Source organism: Pecten maximus, chromosome 5 (genome assembly GCF_902652985.1).
Source record: "Pecten maximus chromosome 5, xPecMax1.1, whole genome shotgun sequence".
In the NCBI taxonomy this organism is placed as follows: domain Eukaryota; kingdom Metazoa; phylum Mollusca; class Bivalvia; order Pectinida; family Pectinidae; genus Pecten; species Pecten maximus.
Window position 1 is genome coordinate 23,909,688 of NC_047019.1, and position 22,139 is coordinate 23,931,826.

Genomic DNA, 22,139 nt, shown 5'->3' on the forward strand with positions numbered 1-22,139 from the left:
AATCTGCTATGTACATATGTACCTGATGTGTTTATTTTCTTCTGTGTTATGTATTACATAGATAAACAAATTACATTGGGAAAATGCTTTGAAAAATAAACAAACTGAATATAAATATAAATACTACATTTGTATTTCTTCTTCAGACATTTCAAACATGATTGAAATAAATGATTTATCTGAACTGCAGTGTCCAGAATCGTAGGTAGAAGTAATATTTTTAGAAAGAACGATCAATACTACAATAAACAATGACACTTCTGTAAGAGATTTAGGTTATATAGTTACATTGGATACTAAATAATTGGATAATGTACCAAGAGACAGAATGATATTTTTACAGTACAGTGATCTACCAATACACTTTGTAAGTCTGTCTAATACATGGTAGAAAAGATAGCTATTATACTTTTGTACAGGATCCAGAAAATTTAAAAAATATATTGAAAGTATTACTGAATAATGATATGATCACACAGGACAGATAAAATAAATGAAAAAGTGATATACATGTATTCAATACCCAGAATAATAATGGTTTTATATGGTTGGTGAATTAAACGATGAGTATATATTAATAACTTTGCACATTTCTCTTCTGGCTTGCAAGCTGGTTGCTGCATTTTCTGCCCTGTCACTGTCCTGGCCCTGACGTCTTCCACGGGCTCCTCTTCCACCAACTCTTCTCCCTCGTGCTGTGCCAGTTCTATCAGTGCTACGACCTCTGCCTCGTCCCCTAGCACGTGGACGGCCTCACCCTCTTCCCCTAGCTCTGACAGGACTGTCTGAACTTGAACTTGTTCCTTGCGAAGCTGGTGATGGAGTCTATGACACAACAGAATATATAATTAGCCAGCATATATATATATATAGTGTTGATCTAACCCAAACGAATGAAATTTTCCTTATAACATTAACAAAGGAAGAAGGAACACAAAAGTAGAAACATACCGGACCTACTCATTACTTCTGGCATTTATTCTGCACAATTAAACTTTTCACAATGACATACATGTAGCCTAACACTGGTGTGTCTTATATGTCACACGTACATTTGTAGTACTGTTTATTATTTGCATGTATTGATACCAAAATGATTAACACAGAATTTATTGTAAACTTTAAATATGATTTTATACAAAGAAAGTATCAATACCTGTGTATTTCTGAAAAGAATACAGTCACAAACAAGTTAAAATCTGAAAGATTTACTGAATACAGCTAGTTTCTGTTCCGATTGTAATTACCTGTTTTGGGCCCCACTAGTTGAACGCCGGTGATAGACATATATATTTATCGCACGACAAAGCCCAAATAACACAAATTACCCAGCTCGATTGTTGAAACTTATATATTATAACACTATAGAATCATTATTTGCGAACATAAATTAGCAGAAAGGCGCAAAGTATGTGTTATACCGAAGACATGTGCGTTTGTTTACACTTACCTCGTAATCCATTTTTTCTTTGCGGCGGATGTAAATGACTGCGTCACGTGACAAGCCATGTGACCTTTTTGGCTTTCTCCGTAAGCAACCGAGCGTGATCTTGTTTACAATGTAAACAATGTTCCGACCCCGAAAATATGTACAAAAACATTCAACTTGACGGTGTAGTCGCTTGTATCGCTTAATTATGGATATATCTTATATTCAAAGGCCGAATTCTTCAATTCCTGACGTTGATATCTAAAGTAATAGTCCCTTTAAAGAACTATCAATGTTAGCTGTTGTCTCGCTAAAGAACCCGTATTTATTAAACAATACATATAATTGATACGTTATGATGCAATATGTAAACAATTTCACATCACATTTAACGACTCTTATTAAGCTTACATCGAACGTTCTTTCACAAAGAGTGCCATGTACTCAATGCACTTACACGTTAATGAAAGATTAACACATCTACACACAAATGGAACTGCAAACTTTTCATATTCCATGAAAAAGTCAAGAAAACCGGTCATTCTGGTCTGCTTAATCTGTAAATTTAATAAAGTTGTTTTACAAATCGAGGATTAGACTTTTTACGCTATCTACTTTCTATATGTCAAATTATTGGGCCTAGAGTGAACTGTAGGGCGTATGATCTATTTCATGAATACATGTTATGCTATTCCCATGCAGAATGTAAATGTATATTTACGTAATAACATTTATTATGTAAAATAGAAACAATTAAGTTCGAGGATCTATCTATGATATGTGACTGTAGTATTAATGATTAATCAGATTATTGGGGAAAAAAATCCTGTAGATTTAATATTCGGAGCTATGAATACTCGGATACTGTAAAGATAGACTATAGAAGCTGCATGAACTTTATCCAGTGATTTTTTCTCCCATTATTTCATTTCGGTTATTCTGGGTCTTCTGAATGTTGCTGGAAAAATGTATCTTTGTATTATCTCTTGTAGCCGATATTTGATTAATTTTGGTTCCTTTTAAGGCAGTTGACCTTCATGTCTGATGATGGACACGGTTACTCCTGGAACGGGATTGTACGTAGATATAAGACTGTCACTATCACTAGATATGGGACTTACGTGTAATTTCATGCATGGAAATACACTTCGATGCATTGCACTTGGGATGATGAGTGTTGGATTAGTCATATGCTTTTGGCTGTCATGCAGGAGAGATGTGACCGGTTTTAAGAACACTCCTACTTCAGATCGACGTGATGCAGCACTGTCATTCTTTAATACTGAAGGCGATGCTGATAGTAAACACATCCCATCAAATGAAGTGCAAGTCTACAAGCTAAATCAAATTCATAGGACACGTTGCAGTAAGGATACATCAAAGACACCTAAGATTTGTAAGGCAAGATCAGTTGATGAGGAAAACGAAATTTCGTTTAGATCAGCAGATAGTGGAATTGGAGATGATATTAAAGAGGAATGTAAGTCAATCCCTGATTCAAAACACTGTACACAGACCCTCAAACCATTTAAAGACGAAAATAGTAAAGACTCTTTAGAATCTGCAGAAAGTGGAATTTACACTTATACCACAAAATCAGATGATATAGGCGATCCAGACGAATATAAGATAGGAAAAGATCAAGACATTTCTTCTAGGGATAACAGTAAAGATCCTCGTCACCAAGATATAAGTCAGCGGAATACTGAAAGCCGAAGAGATAGCCGGTTCAATATCGAAGAAGAAATAGAACATGAATTTGACAGCCTAATGTCTAACGTCATTGATGATGAGAATTGCAAGGACATTTCGATGGAAAATCACGATTCAAATCAAACCATTCTGAAGAAGCAATACAAAGCTGAACCGCCGAGACCGTCTTCGTCTGTATATAGAAAATCGGAAGATACATTTCGACACATTTCAAACAATCCAGAAGATTATGAAGGACTTCTGCTTCAAAACGTTTCTGCAAACAACTTCCAGTCAACTTTATTGCAATCTTGTGATGCACAAGAAGGTCTTGCCAATCCATACTCGCCGGAAAAAGATACACCTACTTACACAAACTGTATCGACAAACCTTTTGAGAAAAATGGAACTGACATCTCTACTCATTTGTGTGGCACACCACCCACTGAGAATATCAGATTACCAACACGGTTGGAAAAACATTGCCTTAAACCTCAAGATGGGCCAGATGAACATTTCATCAGCGGCTTAAAACTCATCTCGAACGAAATTCCCAGCAGGGAATCCTTATTTCTTGTCAAGAATAGTTTTACTACGTTTGACATCTGTGGGAATTCTCCCTTGAGCCGGCAGCCCTTATCTTCTCTCTATGGATTAAGCAGCAGAAAACGCGAGCATGTAAAAGCCAAAAAACTGCATACACGACGTAGCAGAATTCATGAAAATACACTCAAACAAACCAGTCGGATGCATGTTTCAAGACGTGCACTGAGTAGATTTTTCAAGAACTTTGAATTAAGATCAAAAGTGAAGAGGGTTTTGCCATACCGCAGATGTGCATTAAGGTATTATACCTCGTACGGAATGCCGACAAATGTGTGGACAACAGCGAACAAGGAGCAGATTGCACTACCATTTTTGAACCAAAATGAAGTACAACCATTAGAGAGTTGTGCACAAACAAGAGCGAACCAACAACACGGAGCGGAATCCCCGGAGCATGACATCGATGAAAGTCCAAATGAAATAATTTATGCCATAAGTGTTGGTTCTGTTGCTGAATTTAAGATATATGAATGGGGGAGATTGAAGACGTTTATCTCATTTCCCATGGATTGTCCTATAAGGCCCATTATATTGGCTAAATATGGATTCTACTATACTGGCAACACAGATGAAGTAGTCTGTTTCAGCTGCAATGTATCCCATTCTAACTGGAAAAGAGGCGACTCTGTGTACGCAGTGCATTACCAGATATCAAAGAGATGTCGGTAAGTTCCTCCGCAGAAGTATGGATACATAGATAAAAATACAAATGTATCTAAATTCAGTAGTCCATATATATATATATATAATGATATCTGCCCGTTATCCATGGTAACGTCTCAATTGTTAATGCATATAATATTCGAGTATCTTTGAGGTCTATACGAATTGATTTAACGATAGTTTTTATTTTCATGGTAACGGCGATTTAGTTATTGTGAAAAAATGTTCATCAATCTACCAGGTTTTGACTATTTTTGTTTCGTTTTTATTATACATTCGCGTTCATTATTGATTTTTTTTATAACGTATACATCAACATCCAAAGTAGTGCTCTCTATTACCAACAATTCTTTTACATGCTACTTTGTAAATTTGGCGTCTTTCTGAATGTTCAAATCTCAAACTGAGAAATGAAATTTTTTAAAGTCTTATCCAAGAGTCGTTAGCTTGACATTAAACAACACCCGTTTTCAGCTTAGGGAATGAGTATTCTGACTATCTGAACATATGTCCATGGATTGGATACTAGCATAACACCTGCTATCTTACAAATTGTATAGAAATAGCATTAGGCAAGAGAATACAGGTATTGTGTAATTCATATCTAATAAGTACAAAAACGTCCTGGAACTAGGTAGAAAAAATATGATAAACTGTGTGACTTATTAATGAATGGTGGAAGCATACTAATCACAGCTGCAAATTTTATTATGTAAACCTCTATCTTCTTATTTCAGTTTCATGTTAGGTGATGACGTGGGCAATATCCCCATACACAGACCAGAAAACTCTCCCAACCGCAGAGGAGGCGGAAGAGGTAAATCGGTATTCGCGTATTGTAATCGAAATAACATTTATAAGTCCATTTACCTCATCTCGCTCATAATTCGAAAGACATATCTAATCACATACATATCGCTTAAACTTGATTTGGAACATAATATATATACATGTATATTCAGACATTTTGTATTAATGTATTTGATTGGCAAAGGGTTTTGGTATGTCTTATAACATGGAGTACTAAAATAACTTATAATACAACGATGCATGATACAATGCAAGATTATCAGTGAACTATTTTAGAATAATTTCACACAAAAAATCATATTCCTACAGGCATGTGTCATATGCTAAACTTCTCTTTCATGCTCCAATAGACTGATTAAAAATAAGTTTAACATTTTGCCTTTCCTTTTATAAGATGGTTCTGTAAGTAGAAATACAGAGGAAACTGAACTGATCTCAATACTTGCAACACCAGAGATAGTGACATCGCTATTTCTAGGATCAGAGGTCAGCAATACACCAAATGATGTGAAAAACGGATCAGAATCTGGTAGGCAATCAAATTGTTCACTGAAACGGTTCCAAACAGGAACATCAGCTGGTGCTTCCGCCTCTCAGTCAGCGTCTGTACAAGATACTCCATCCGTGCTGATGTTAAGTTCGACGCCTTCAGGTTCGTCCTCTCAGCAAAGACAGGAAGCAGCTGGCCAACAAAATCATGCATCTTCGTACGTTCCGATCGCCACATCTTCCACATCAACAACCAACAACGTACCGAGTGGTCGTCCTGGTAACCAGATACGGAATGGTAATGCTGGAAATCAACAGCAGCCTATTAACCAGCAACATCCAACTACACTGGCTCAGCGTCAACAACTGCGTCTGGAGCAGCAGCAATATCCAGGACATCAGCAAACTGAACAAAGACAACCTGGTTCAAACATTAACAATCAAGCAGTTACCACAGCAAGACCTCGATACCCAAATTACTCACTACAGGCAGTGAGATCGGGGACATTCAACGGTTTTCCTAACCATTTGGATCAAACACCATTAGAGATGGCCAGAGCAGGATTCTTTTATGCAGGTTGGTAAAATATTTTTTAAGTTTAATATTTTAGAATATCACTATGTTATAACGTTCAAAATGATGGACATTGGCTTTTTCTTTTGTATTTAAAAGGTTTGTTGGTAACATTACTCAACCTTATAACATACCAAAAACAACCATACCAATGTGTAAACTAAACAGTACGTAATAATAATTCAAAAATGATAAAACGAACGGTAAATAGCAACAGAGCATGCCTACATGAAGACAAAACTTTGATTATAACTCAAATCGATAACACTGATACTAATATAAACCTCGAATTTGTATGGAGATCCTTGCTAAAGCAATAAGACGAGGTATTCCGGAAGGGTAAGCATGTTTTGCTTCATTATCTACACCACTTTGTAAATCTACGTAAACTCCAGGTGGTGTCATGTTCTTAAAAGATTCCGACGAATGTCCACGGAAACGTTTTACCTCAACGAAATAGTTCAAATCTATGCACTAAATGTATACTTGTAATGTGTTATTCTAGGATATGGAGACTATGTCAGATGCTTCTTTTGTGGAGGCGGACTTAGGAATTGGGAACCTGGCGATGATCCATGGGTGGAGCATGCCCGCTGGTTTCCTCGCTGTGCTCACGTCAAACAAAATAAAGGCCAAACTTTCATCAACTTGGTACTTCAGAGGCAGCGGGAGTTGGTAAGTTTAGATGAGTAGTCTGCGATTGATATAATCGCCGGAACTCAGAGGCAAGGAGAACTGGTAAGCTTGCATTTTAACAGAGAAGTTATGTTTTTAGAAAAAAATATATAAGATGTGAATGCGTGTTCATTTGAGCGGAATGTCTGTATGGCTTGATAGAGTATTTCCCTATCTTGAAGGTGTGACAGAGAAATCTCCGAATGTCAGACAATCAAGAATATCATCCCTAATGTTAGAGATTTATCTAGCTGTTACGTCCTCAAAGTAGGACAAGATTAATTTTCCCCATCATGCAACTATATTTACGCAGAGTCATATTGTAATGCAACATTGGTGCCATAACGTGATTGAATTGTCGACGGCACGCCATGGTATTGTTGTCGTTGACATTATTGTGTTTTTGTCGTCATATCTTTGTATCGTTGCTAGCACGTGTTTTAAGTCATACCTAGGAATTAACAGAAAACGATTAAAGACATGCCGTGTTCATGGTTGTGAATGGGATATATCTTTTGAAAAACAATATGAAATGTAGGAAGTAATAATCATGTTATTGTACCTATCTATGCTTTTATCCCAGACCAATAAAAATGTCACTATTAATGTGTATAATTTACCATTCCTATATTTGCTCACTTATCCCAAATCTAATCTGGTTAAATGGGGTTATCGGCAGTGAATGCGTGTTGATATATTTGTATTCCAACGATATGAACCTTAATATTCTGACTACTGTCTGTAGGTTAACTCTGATAAAATATATTTAGATTAGTCTTGTCGCACAAACTTCGCAGGAAATGGCGATTTGAAGCTAGAAAATGGAAAACAAATATGTTGGTTAATACAATTAAAGGTCATTTAACTAAACGTCTCTTATATTCTTCAGTCGACAAACCCATATTGCAGGATATATGCAATAGATAAAATACATAGTAACCAAAGGCAACCTTACTCTATAATACAATATTGTTCAACAGTACCTCTTTCAGCATTGTATTTTAATCGTTGTTACGATGTCATTTAATATATACGTCTCAGACTAATTTTGTATCCTTTTTTTTATTTAGACACTTCCAAATGAATATGTAAACACTGCAGGACAGGCATCAAATCTGGATCCAAATACCCCCTCTCTTGTCCAGACGGCGAGAATACAAACAAATAATGAACAGCAGTCTAGCGCTAGCAATACACAGTCCAGTTCCAGGACACAAACGGCTTTAAAAACCGATATGAAAGACACGTTAAACACACAAAACAGCACAGCATCGGCTTCTCGTCCGTCGGTAAAGACAGATCAGGTGGTCAGCCAAATACCAGGTAAGTTATGTCATTGTAAATGCGCATTTTTGTTTGTTTTTGTTTTTGTTCTTTATGCTATTTTTTTTTTTTTTTTTTTTTAAGTTTGCCGTGAATTCAATTTTGACTTTTTAAAAGTGTTCAGTTTTGTTTGATGGTGACAACCATTGTGCTTTTGCAGCAAAAGTATCAGATATCGGTGTTAGAATATATTTATTTTCCTATAATTTACGTTGTCTTCAAGGTTTCAGACTTTAATCTTTCATTGGAGAAATGTAAATGTGTCCCTGCATACTATTTATTCATATATAATACATTTGATAGCAAAATGGCCGACGGGCGACCATTTTTGATTTTGAAAATGGAAGTTGCTATTTCTTGAAAAGTACTGGAGGGATGTTTTTCAAACTTCCACTTGTTCATGTTATAAGATTACCAAAAGGAAAAGAAGAAAGAAGGGGGAAATTGAGATAAGATTAGTCTGACATAGAACCAATAGAGATCATTCAATGGTTGGCATCAAGATCCTTCTGGGATCTCTTGTGATATATATATATGGCTCGGTGCGCTATAAATATGAAAATTGTAGTCTTGTTCAGGGGTGGTCGTGTGGCACAGTGGTAACACACTTGCCTTTCACCTAGGCTGCGGGGTTCGCTTCCCCATTCGGACGTAAAAAGTTATGGGGTCACCTACCCGACCACGTGGGTTTTCCCCGGGTACTACGGTTTCCTCCCACAGTAAGACCCCTCGCGCGCTTCCATCCGGGCCTGCAAGCGTGATTAATATAAGTTGATATTACCTGTTTCGAAATTGTTGTAAAATAAATAAAGTTTATATTTTTCATATATATTTTCAGTCTCCACAGATGACATGAATTCGTCTGCTGTTCTAAGTGTTAAAAATATGGGCTATGGTAACAAGGCTATCCAAGCTGCTATCGAACGTTTACGACAAAACCAGGGTACGTATATCTTATTGCATAATATATAAATAGCTGGTGATCCAAACGTACAGTGTTGTAAAGAAAAGAATGCTATTGATGAAGGACTTACATACTAGTGCAGGGAGATTTACATGACTCAAACATAGTGAGGGAAGGAGTAAAAATATTAGAATAGTCTAGGAAAAAAGGAGTATGCAAAATTAAAGCCGCAGTGTTTAAGTGCTGCAATACTTTTGCTGTCGAAACGTTTAACTGAGTTCTAATTTAATTTAATTGTAAAGACGTTTTGGTATTGGTATGTTGCTTGATCTTCCCTGAATATACAAGGGCACGACATAGTAAAACCGAATATGCAACAGTTAAGGTCAGTGCCACTGTAAAAGGTTCGGATGACTTCCTTTAATGTCATATGGCCTGAAAATTTATGATAACATGTAGTCATCATCTAGCTTCATCGTTCGCCGTGCGTCTCATCGAGTGTCTCTAGTTGAATTTACTTAAAACTTGAGATTGTCCTGAAAAAAATCAGGTACGTTAGAATATAAGATGACTACTATGGTGACCATCTTGAAAAAAAACTGTACTTCAGTTCTGTCACCCTGAATTTGTTATTGTTCGGCTCGATTGATTTGGATATATTCGACATGGAGATTATAATGATTAGTCAGTATTATTAGGCATCGGGCATAGCCTATCTAAGTCCTCTCCTTAAAGTGAAAGCATGTGTTCAGACGTGTTTACTCCATACAAACTATATATACCCGCGTGTACACAAGTAGCTAGTTCATCATTAACAGCGCGAATGAAATGTGTTTATCAAAAAAGAAATAATACTACATGTGGCGGTTAGGCCTTATATTAATTTCAAATGTTGTGATTATTACAACTCCGCAATGAAATCGGAGGAGCGGATCTATACTGGAATCAACATTTACCATCACCGTGTTTTGAAACCTATTACACGTGCTCAGAAAACCACATGTTTATTTTTTTCCCGATGATTTATCACCCGAACTGTTGTTTACCTCATTATTGGTCGATGCTTCTACAGAATTCATTAAAATGGTGTACTATCTAAAGGTCTGCACCACCGCCGAATAATTACTATGATCGATTTATCTTTGTAAATTTATATTGAAATAATAATGACGTGCATCCAAACATTTTATCGTACAAAGCCTCTTTGTTTTGTGCGTTACTTTCGGTCCTATAAGCGAACATTATTAGGAACTATTATTATTTTCGCTATTTGTCGGTGCTTACCAGATACATTGTATATTTGTATACCGTCGTTTTATGAATACACTCTCTGCGATCTCTATATCTCTTTTTCCGTATTTGTGTGCGGAAGCTATGGTATTAAGCGCTGCTGTTCTGGTACTGACTATTGCTTGTTTGTTTAAAGGTCCAGTAGAATTGACTGCATTGGCGCTATTGGAAATCATATTCAGTTTTGGTGATGAGGAAACTCCTCCAGCGACTCCTGGTCAGACGCACACAGGTTCTAACAATACCCAAGCACCAACTGCCAGAGCAGAAAGTTCATCTGGACTCGCAAATGAAAAAACAAACGTGGAGAAAAAGAAATCAGATAAACAGACAGTGAATCAACACTTTATTCCAAAATTGGGATTGAGAGGTAATATTGAAAGGCCATTGGTTAGTTTGGTATGAATGATTCCCCACCCACAAGAAAAAATATTTGAAATACATACCTTAATTGATAATTGAACAAGTCCATAAACATATATCATCAACTTTGAAACACATTGTAAACTCAGGTGGTAGGGAGGAGGGAAACTATTTTTTTTCTTTCAGAAAACTCGAGATATACCTCACTGCTTACGCAAAATTGCAGTGTAATCACATGACCGTTGAAATTGCGGTCCACATTAATCAAAGAACCCAGAAGTGGATAACCTGCTAACAGCCTAATCTGATCCGGGATAACAACAAAATCATTTTAAACAAAACTTTAAAACGCATCAACTAAACAGGTTAAATATTTTACATTATGTGTTACATATATCCAATCAAATTTGAAATTTAAGTAATACAATATTTAAAGCATTAATTAATTAATTAATTTAATTTCGTTGTTGATTTTTTCAGGAGGGAGCTCTCCTGATTCTTACACAGAAGAAGGTAAAACATATAACTTATTATTTCAGTTATAATCCAGTTCATTTTTAAGTGGTTATTTAGTGTGAAGGTGGACTAATATTAAGGTGATGAGCTTCTCATGCTTAGACAGTGGAATTAACAATGTTCAATATTTGATATCATTAAAATATGTGTTGTTATAAATCATGTTGTGACGACATTTACTTTTTATTGGGGCCGGACCGCCCATCCTAAGGGTTATTAGTGTGCATTAGTTGCAGATCGACAACAAACGTGGTTCCCGTTATTCCCATGTGGCAGTTTAGAGAAAGACTGGCAACACATGGTTTCACATGGATGCACCTTGATGAAGACAATGTAATTAGGAAGTCTAAATGACATTAGGATTTTGTTGGGACGTATACTATTACCTTGTGTAAAAATAAACGAAGACTTTATATTGTTCTTTGATTGCTGTTTGGTTCCGTTGTCACCAGTCCGTTTATCAATTTGAGAAAGTGACATCTGGATTTTGCCCAAGAATTCTAAGACGTATGCGTCTTGGGTAAAACAGAAGAGGTTTACCCTTCCTGAAAACCTGGTTATATGTCCCTTGTACTTTTTCAGTGGTATCCATAAGTATCTTTTGTTATTAATTTCATTCATACTTTGCATTGATCTTATCGATTTTGAGTTAATGTAGTTGTTTTGAATACTTGGTAATCACGAGATATATTTTTGAGAGCAGTGTACTTCTCCATGAATTGGACGACGAAGTTAACTTTTTATTCGTTTGTACCCGTTAGAGTGACGTATTGTTGACCATCTTGGCAATGATTCTCTCTAGGTAGTGGTGACATTTTTTTTCAAAAGGGTTACAGGATGTCCATCAGCAAATCATTCTGTAAGTCAAAGGCTAAGATGACAAAGTTCTATGCTCAGGACATGTGACTCTAAGGGCCAAGAACAATTATAATCGTCGTCGTCAGCGTCCACCGTGTTTTAAACTTTTCACAGTTCCATCGGTAAAATTCAGCTCAAACGTGGCTGAAATGATCCAGAGAGGGTTTTGATCAAATGCTCGTATTTTTCGGGTTGGTCTAAAATTTAAAGATGGCTTCAATTGCCGTTATGTTGAAAAACATTTTTTTTTTTAAATCTTTCTTATTTCCATCGGTTGGATTTAGATCAAACGTGATCATGAGATGGTCCAGACGTTTTTTTAGTCGGTCCGAAAATTACATTTAAAAACTTTAGCTCAAACATGTCTGACATGATCCTGAGATAGTCCTGACAAAGCGCTGTTAATTTTTCGTGTCTATTCTATAACACGATTGCGCAATCACAATTTTCGGAAAGAACACACATTTTAGTCTAACCAATTTACTGAAAATATAGTCCAAAGCGGGACACAAGTGCAACAGAGTTTATGTCTTGGATTTTGGAATGGTGGGTACCTATATCAAAGCAGGGAACTTTTCTACCAAAATCAGGACTTCTGGATCAGGGACCTGGTCCTGTGGAATGTCGGAATGAAGGGTTAACAAGTTCGATCAAATGAATGACCTAGGCCTACATGCAAAGTCACGGGGGTCAATAGGCTAAAGTCTTTAAATGACTTCATCTTTATAACCAGGACACTCAGGGATTTGATATTGGATCTGTGGCTGGGGTAAAGGCTACAAACTTGGTCAAATGAATTACCTTGGCCTTCATTCAAGGTCACAGGGGTCAAATGAGTTAAAATCGTTAAACAATGATTTCTCGATAGCCAAGACACCGATACCTGATATTGGACCAATAGCATGCTGGAATAAAGGACTACACCATTTATTTACGTATTTAGAATAAAGTGGTAATCAGCTTAGTATCTGCATATATGACCTAGATCAGCTTCGAATTTGCTCTAGAAGCATGTGAGCGATACAGTCCCGTTAGGCATCTTGTTGTTCACAATTATGAACAAACATGACATTTTTAACGCTTCGGCAAACACGATAAGGGGTATCTATCAACCTGACTTCTTTCATGATTTCCAGATATCTTAAGCAAGATTTCGTTAGGAGAATATGCACAGAAAATGGTTTCATTGACATTTTAGCATTTGCATTTTATATTAATCAAATACAAGTTGCATAAATTGGAAATCATTCAATAAGGACGTTGAAACATTTCCAAATGAGCACAAGAGGTCATATTTCAAGGTCCCTTCATTTCTTGTATGAAAGCAAAACATCTTATTTAGGTAAATGCAATACATATGCCATATTGTAATGAATTTATTCTGAGCTAGTATTGATATCAATGATCATGATTTGTCTGTCAAAAAATGCATTATCCCTGTGATGCAATAGTTCCGATTGATTCGGTTGCCTAATCTGAATTAAATATAATTGGTCTCGCAATATAGTCATTCATTTCATATCCAGTATTAATCCAAGAATCAAATACTGCATTTCAATCAAATTGGTTCATTAAGAAGGTACGCTTATTTTCTTATCCCATTAAGACAAAATAAATCTAAATGGTTCATTTTGGTACCCTTTCCTATCTTACAATATACACACCGATAATTATGAAAAGCAAAATGGTAATCATGTCCAGATAAAACCCTAAATTGACTGGACTATTTCAAATTTCTTAGTTTGTTGAACTAACCTTCTAAGAATGATCTCAAGACCACGTGTTGTTATTTTTTGGACAACCATATAGCACAACTGTTCTCAGTTCCACTATACTGCTTCTGATTACGTAACTACAATAGTATTTAGATAACCATCAAGGCCTATAGGCCACTTGTTAGAATCGCTTAACATTGCAATAGTTTGGCTTGGTATTACAGTGTGCTAACCATTAGAGCATGCAATTATAAATGCAATTCTTGATTAACTTCCGTTTCAGATTTCTTATTCCAGATAAGAATATCAGCAATTCTGGAATATAACAATTTTAGTGCTAGTTTATAGAATTTCAACATTTTTGATATATTTCCTTACGATCTCGGAATACAAAAACAACGTATTAATGTATATTGTGACCAATGTCTTAAGAGATAAGACCGATCATATTGATAAGGGAATTATATAATGGTACTAAAACATGCATATACAATTAGTTACAATTAAACATTCCAGTGGTTTATTTTAAGTAGTGAAAGTTTCTGTTGATTTTTTTTCTGCAGAGCTTACGTCCATCCAGGAGGAAAACAACCGGCTAAAAGAACAGATGAAATGCAAGATATGCATGGATAATGTTGTCTGTATATCATTTCTGCCGTGTGGACATCTCTGCTGCTGTGCTGAATGCGCACCTGCCATGGTTAAGTGTCCAATATGCCGCCAGATAATCCGGGGCTCTGTAAAAACGTATTTATCGTAAGCTGTTTATGTACGTGTACTTTTGAAGCCTTAATATTTCACATGAACATTTGTGTGATCTAACTAAAATGATGTTGCTGGAATTGTTGGTTTGAAAATATGCTTAGCAGTGTTGACTGATATACCAATGTTGCTCATGATAGCCTCTGTACATTAGTAGATAGTATTGTGTATAAATATATGTAACGATTTATTTTCTGAGATAGTATGACTGATAGAGTAAACTTGTGGGTTCGTGTAATTTTCGCTTTGCTCGTAAAACCCAATCAATTTTATTTACTCTTGCCTAGTAAGTAGAAAAGAATGCGACTGGTTATTAGAATAGTCGTTAAGATATAGCACTGCAGTATAAAGCAGCATTATCATAATTCATCTATTTTGTTGCCAGCGGCTTTAAACATAATCGCATTACTGTTTTGTGAGAAAAATCAAAATTCACACCCCACACTTGTTGAAGATACATGGGATGAGTGTCTTTACAAGAATTTCAATCGTAAATAACAGCGCAGGTAAAACACGCATCCCCCTGCTTTCTGATAATGACAAATTATCTCCGTCATTTAACATTGTTCTTACTATGCTTTCCATTCTGATGAAGGTGTTTGGTTTTTGATATGTGATAAATAACGCAGGGAGAAGTTTATTGTCAATTTTATAGTGTATTCCAAGCTTTGTGTATATAGTAATTATATTCTATTCAATGTACAACATTGGTGTATCAGTAGTCACTTCATTTTAAACAGCAACAACGTTTTATTAAGGTGAAAAGGTAAATCTACTAAAATGTAGGTTTTCAAAGTACATGCATGTAAATGTCACCATTTGGCCTCATGAATTTACAATGAGAACAAAATCAATTAAAGTCACTTGTCAAGCAGCTACGAAAAAGTTCACTTACTCACGACTAAAAGAAACATTATACTAACATGAAAATGGGCCAAATTACGGTCGAGCGAATTACAAACAACGTAATTGTGTTAAAGGATGAAAGTTTTCCCCCGAAAAAAGATAGTGTATTTTGTAAAGGATCAATGATAAGGTCATGGATTTAGATAGACCATTTGTTGTAAATAGTCTGTATAGAATTTATAATATTATCAGTAATTTCTGAAGAAAATTGTTTGTTGTTCTTCACACTTAAATGTTTTAGAAGGTACATGATTGTATTCGTGTAGATATATAATATAGCTTTCTAAAGGATCGTACAGATCAGCAAGGCTACAAATGTTGATATACAGCTATATATGTATGAAGTTTTCAAAAACATTTGATGGATTGTACATAAGGAACATAATAAAAATGCACATTTGTTAAACTGAAATAGGACTTTAGAGATACACTTTAGGAACAGGTACATCCTATATATGAGGCCTATGTAGACGATAAGTTTATATATAAATATATATGTTCAGTCCGCCTGAAGAAGCCTGAGAGGGCAGAAAGGTCTTGCGGCAAAGTCTTGTGTTTTTTTAGTTATTTTTTATACATTCACCTTCGCAAAGACAGATTTCTTTTTCTTATATGCTATATATATGCATCTTATGTACTTTGAAGGAAGACACCTCTTTTCAAATAACATATTCTGATATTCTGCTATGCTAACTTCACACATTCTTTTTTATTATGCACATTGTTATATATATTGAGAATCGAAAAGCGAGCACAAGTGATGATCTTTGCTCTCCATTGTCATACAGTAACGTAATAATGTCAAGTAACATTCTATACCTGAATTGATTAATGTTAATTGTGCATATGTATTCAAGATGTATCTGCATTGTGTATTATTGTGTTATTTACTATACCTATAAGTTGTTTAACTTAAGTTTATAACTAACTTGATAAACAACGTCACTATGAGCCCTGTGACGTTGAAGATAGATATGTGTGTGAATAGAAAAGCGATCAGAAAATCGAATGAGTCACTCAAACAAGTGATTACCCTCAAGATCAACATGATTAATCATTTGAGCTGACAAGTTCGTATATTGATAAAAAAAGCACTAGTGTTGCACGAATATCTATCAATTATAGTTCACCCCACACGAATGCAGTCTCATGCAGAATTGTGCTGGACATATGGTGGTATATATGATATGTATACAATGTCCAATGGAAAATAGTATATCCCGTGTATGTGTTGTAAGAAATCAAGATGGATTTCCCTGTAATTAAATGGAAAATGTAAAGAAAGCATCAGTAGAATGTTTTAAGATTGTGTGGACAAAGGTGTATTGTTCCAATAACCTATTACTTGTCTTATAATATTTTACCTTTACTTGTTGTTAAAATTATTTAAATGCCTTATTGCACATTTACACTTTGTAATCTGCTGGTAATGTTGAAAGCACATGCATTGTGCTTATATTAGTGTAGTTCTACTGATGTTTCATTGGTAAAAATACGATAAATCTGTACATGCCCACGCTAAAAATAATTCTATATTTATGTCTGGAGTACCAAATTGAATGTAGAAATAGAGTAACTACGGAGTTCAAGTATCACATGACTTATTAAATATGGTTTACAAGTGTAAAATTGTTACATGCAAAATGTTGTGGACAACGTGTTTATCATGCGGATGTTAAAATGTTCGCTATATATATTACATGTAGTTTTAAATACTTCATCAATAACTGTAGTGGAAAGCGTTATTTAAGAAAATAATGGTATTTTTTACCAGTATGTTGTACATAATAATCTTATTGTTTCAATAGTGTTTTAACTATAGTGTTATGGTATTGTGCTTCAATTGTTCTGATTATACATGTATCTACATTTTGTACCTGTTTTGTTTCGATGTATTTTAGAAATTATATTGCTATATTCTATTGGTAATTATTAAACCTATTTCTTCATATTATGTTGTAAATGTCCGTATTATTACCTACGATTTCTGATAACGTCTTACCTGTATTTTTCCCTACGATTGTGTTGTACACCTGTTTTCTTCAGAAACTGCTATATTAAATATATGGTGACAATGTACGTTATCGGAAAACCGTATTATTTTATTGATGATTTCTTACCTGTTTTTTCCGCTATTCGTAGCGTCATTCAAGGAAAATGATTTTCTGGATACCTGGATAATGCGGTGTTCATGTTGACCGATATACCAATGTTGCCGAAAAATCGAGAAAAGTATTAAATATATAGGTACACACGAGGACCATGTAGTAAATAAATATGATGTTATTTCATATAGATGGACATTGTGCTAAATGGATGGTTTTGCACCAAATCAGCGCTTATCTCAAAGCTTTGTTTATCCGCACATTTATAGCCTAGCTACAGAAACTGGAAAGTATCAAGATATTGCCACAAATCACAGTTATCATTTGTAATAACTGTGACAATAAATGGATTCATTGTTATTTTATATTTGCCTATCACAGACATTCAGATCTTAAGCGGAAATATATCAAAATATAATACCGATATGAGCCAACTGATTATCCATAATTTGAAAGAGCTGAATTCGTTTGGCATATACATCATTGAAGCAAGCAAATGTAGAAGTAAAGGATAACTAAATGCAATGTTTTTTTTTATTTTGTTATATTACTAGTTACATAAGTACATTTCGCTATATTTTGATGATGATGATGTATACATTTTAATGTATTCAGAATGATTTTACGTTATGTGTATTAATTTGTTATATTTACATAACCGATAAGTTGTTACGGAACTAAATAAACTTGATAAACAACGTCATTTTGAGCCCTGTGACGTTGGCGATGTATTAAAAGGTATTCTACCATGTTTGCTATGCAACGCAAGTTTTGATTGGTTTAAAGCCATGTATTATTTTCCAATAATACACGCTCGTGCCAATAATACACGCTCGTGAGTCAAGGCTGTTACAATTTTATATATCTAATATTCACCCGATTTATAAAAGGTTACTATAGCCGAGTGGGCTAATGGGTTAGCCTTTCAATAAATTTTTATCACGACGCGAGTTCGAATCCTACGGAGGGCCCCCATTTCTTTCTTTTTTTTTCTTTTTTTTTTTTTATCCTTTTCTTTTTAAATTTTCAAAATCAATGCCATATGATAGATGCTCTTGATAGTAGTACTGTATTGCCCGTATATTTCATCAACAAATAATGCAATACTCAAGAAATAAAGTACAAGGTTTTCTCGGGGTTTCTTTGCTGTTTTTCTATTAGAAAGAGGTCGATCTCAGAACTAAACAGTACATGGTAGAATAGAAATAATCAACTTTGACTCGTGTGTTGTTGCAGGATATACAACTCGGACTCGGATATTTTGCAATTTTAATTAATAACTCAGGCCTGCGGCCTTCGTTATTAATTTAATTGCAAAATATCCTCGTCCTCGTTGTATATCCTGCAACAATACACGAATCATCGTTAATTATTTCTTAAATAAGCAGCGGCAGACATTGTATGACGTAATTAGAAACTATGTTGTACATTTAGTAAAATGCGATGAACTAAAGCCTTCCTATATTACTATTATATACTATCGTCATTATGTCGTTACTGTAATATAGAGGGGGTATTAGTGGTCATCCCTTTAGTAATATTATTTTTGGGAGCGTGTTTATAGTTAGAGAAGATACACATCGTTGGATACTAGCAGATTTATTCTCCATAGTACGACTGGAATGTTCGATGAAATTAAACGGTATGTGAAAATGGTCAGTCGAAGAAACTTAATAGAAAAGGCACATAGTTTGATACCCGCTAATGACTTTCCCCGTATATATGAGGATAGTCGAGTACATGAAGATGATGCAGAGTTGATTGCACTCATACTTGACAAATGATTCCAGTTAATGTTATTATTTTAGCACTAAGCAATCGTTTTACTTGGATATCTAACAAATATTGTTCATATTTCGTAACATGTAACGTTAATGATACAGTATGTAACTGGATAACTACATATATCTGGACTGCGTTGAAGAAATATTATCAAGTTCAGTACCAGGAAACTGAATATGTATGTGTGTGTGGGATGGATGTATGTTTATCAGAATATGTATACAGGTATAGGAGTATGTATGATTTTTATGTATTTATCCTTGTAGTTAAATTGATGATGATGATGAGTATATGATGATGATTATTATTATATGATGATTAGTATGATGATGAGTATGATGATGATTATATTATAAGATTATGATGATGATGATGATGATGATGATGATGATGATGATGAAGATGATGATGATGAGGATGATGATGATAATATTATGATGATGATGATGATATCATGATGAGATTATGATGATGATGAAGTTTATTATGATGATGACTGATGATGATAAGATTCTGATGGTTATGAGTATGATGATTATGATGATAATGATTAGTATGATTATGATGATGATGATGACAATGATGATGAGGATGATTATGATTAGTATGATGATGATTATTTTTATGATGATGATTTTAATGTTTAAGTAGGATGATGAGATTATGATGATGAAAAATATAGGTTATGATGACAGTGAAGACGATATTATGATTATGATGATAGCAAGCCATACATATTGGAATCGATGTGTGTTTGTGTGTGTGATTCTTATGTATTTATGTATTAAAAATGTCTTAAAAAAAAAAAAAAAAAAAAAAAGTTCAGTATTGTCAATTTAGGTGGTAGCTTTTGTGTAAAAATGTATGACATTAAATCTCCTTATTCTTCATTTCGTAGCGATATTATAATATTAACACTAAAAGCACAGGTCTATCACTTCTCTAAACAATGCCTTCCTAACATTAATATTTTTTTGTCAATTTTTAATCCGTTTGAAGTGAAAATTTATTATAATTTGAATATGTTCGTAAAGTGATTATGGTGATAATCATGAATATAGTGTAAAATATAACACAAGGGTAGTGTTATAAATAACCTACATAACAAGAATATTTACTAAAATGTACATAATCTACTTTCGGAATGACTGCAATTACTCTATCTTCTTATAATTATCAACTAGTGAAATAAGTGAAATGCCTAGATGTGATGTAATTTTAGATAAGTTTAAAGTAAGCTTGTTCTTACATGTTTTTGTGTCCTCCCCCCCCCCCCCCCCCCCCCCCCCCCCTTTTTTTAAAACAAAAACGTCAACTTTTCGTTTATATTTGTTTATGCAGTGCGACGATATCCGTTTACTTTCAATACTTACATTAAGTTTGTTTTTACAATTTTGGTTGATTTAATACTGTTAATTTGTTAGTACCAATCTGATCATGGTTTTCATGAGAATTATTAAGATTTCATTTATATTTTACACATTGTGTTATGCCCATTTCCCTTTACTTTCAATATTTTTCTGATTTATAATGTTTTTTGTTATGTAATTTGGTTCTATCGTTACTACGATTTTTATATGGCACATACTCGTATATTACCAGGTAGTGGCTCTTCCCACAGACACATTTGATGTTTCTATTTTCATTTATACCTACTTTTAAATTTACATATTGAATGCTGTATAAATATCTGTCGATGGACAATAAAATCATTCAGACACTTGTTAAGAAGTGTTTTAAGATTGGAGACGACCAGGAGCTCAATATTATTGGTAGGAGGTCTCTAATATCAGATCAATGGTCAACGTTAATCAAGGAGGATATAGAGGATATTGAATGGTTTCCCGTTTAATATAACATATATTTCACGAGTATGGCAGAATATCGATATTTTCACGAGTGAAAAATATCGAAATATTCTGTCATACGAGTGAAATATACGTTATATTTAACGAGAAACCATTCAATTATCTTTTTATTGCTTTTCTTAAACTTAAAAACAAAATTAAAAACATCGAAAAATTAAGTGTCAAAAAGTGCGGGAATCGCTAATGACGTCATTTCTTTGTGACGTTACTCCACGTTTTTTGCTGTTATAGGAGAATCTGTGCATGAATAGATAACGTCAAGTGTGCATTTTGTCAAAAAAAAGCCTGAAAATTTCAGAAATACAGCAAAATAACCCATTTATCTATCTCCGCTTCGATTGGAAAAATCAAGTTTCAACGAGGTGAATACAAAGGTCCGCTCCGATTGGTCAAAAACGAAAAACTTTTAAAACTTTTTAAAGAGAAATATAGAATTCGTATAATCTTTGTATTGCTTGTGCTTTGAAATAAAATACTGGCTTTGGTGATTTTCTTTCACTTATTTTTTTTCTCCTCGTGATATTTTCTTTTCTTTTAAATAACCGAAAGAAAGTACCACTCTATCTTAGAGGCAGAAACATTCTATAATGTGGCTTATACATGTCCTGATCACAATCTGACCTAGATTTGATATGGTTAGGGGTAGAGATCTCAACGGTTTTAAAATTCAAGTCATTATTAGAAATATAGCCAAATTGCTCACTTTTGCCCTGCCCTTCAGGCCCCTGGAGGGTTAGTCCCATCATTCATATAAATTTGAATCCCAGCCACATTTCGTACATTGCTTAGTTCCAGAGAAGTCCTAACTA

At 34.5% G+C, this 22,139-nt stretch overlaps 1 protein-coding gene across 1 annotated transcript; it reads left to right on the forward strand.

Moving 5' to 3' along the window:
• The first annotated feature begins 79 nt into the window (after positions 1-79).
• Positions 80-18,520, forward strand: LOC117327596. The gene is made up of 9 exons (XM_033884648.1): positions 80-4,392; positions 5,128-5,207; positions 5,595-6,266; positions 6,769-6,938; positions 8,009-8,261; positions 9,100-9,204; positions 10,592-10,825; positions 11,299-11,331; positions 14,471-18,520. Exons 1-9 carry the CDS (start codon positions 2,474-2,476, stop codon positions 14,665-14,667), a joined length of 3,663 nt encoding a protein of 1,220 aa, XP_033740539.1. The 5' UTR covers positions 80-2,473; the 3' UTR covers positions 14,668-18,520.
• The last annotated feature ends 3,619 nt before the right edge of the window (positions 18,521-22,139 follow it).

Bases quoted from the DNA above. Each gene is read 5' to 3' on its own strand.
- LOC117327596 (XM_033884648.1), top strand. From the start codon at position 2,474: ATGATGGACACGGTTACTCCTGGAACGGGATTGTACGTAGATATAAGA. The intron at 5,208-5,594 runs GTAAATCGGTAT...TCCTTTTATAAG, and splicing joins CCGCAGAGGAGGCGGAAGAG to ATGGTTCTGTAAGTAGAAAT. The intron at 9,205-10,591 runs GTACGTATATCT...GTTTGTTTAAAG, and splicing joins ACGTTTACGACAAAACCAGG to GTCCAGTAGAATTGACTGCA.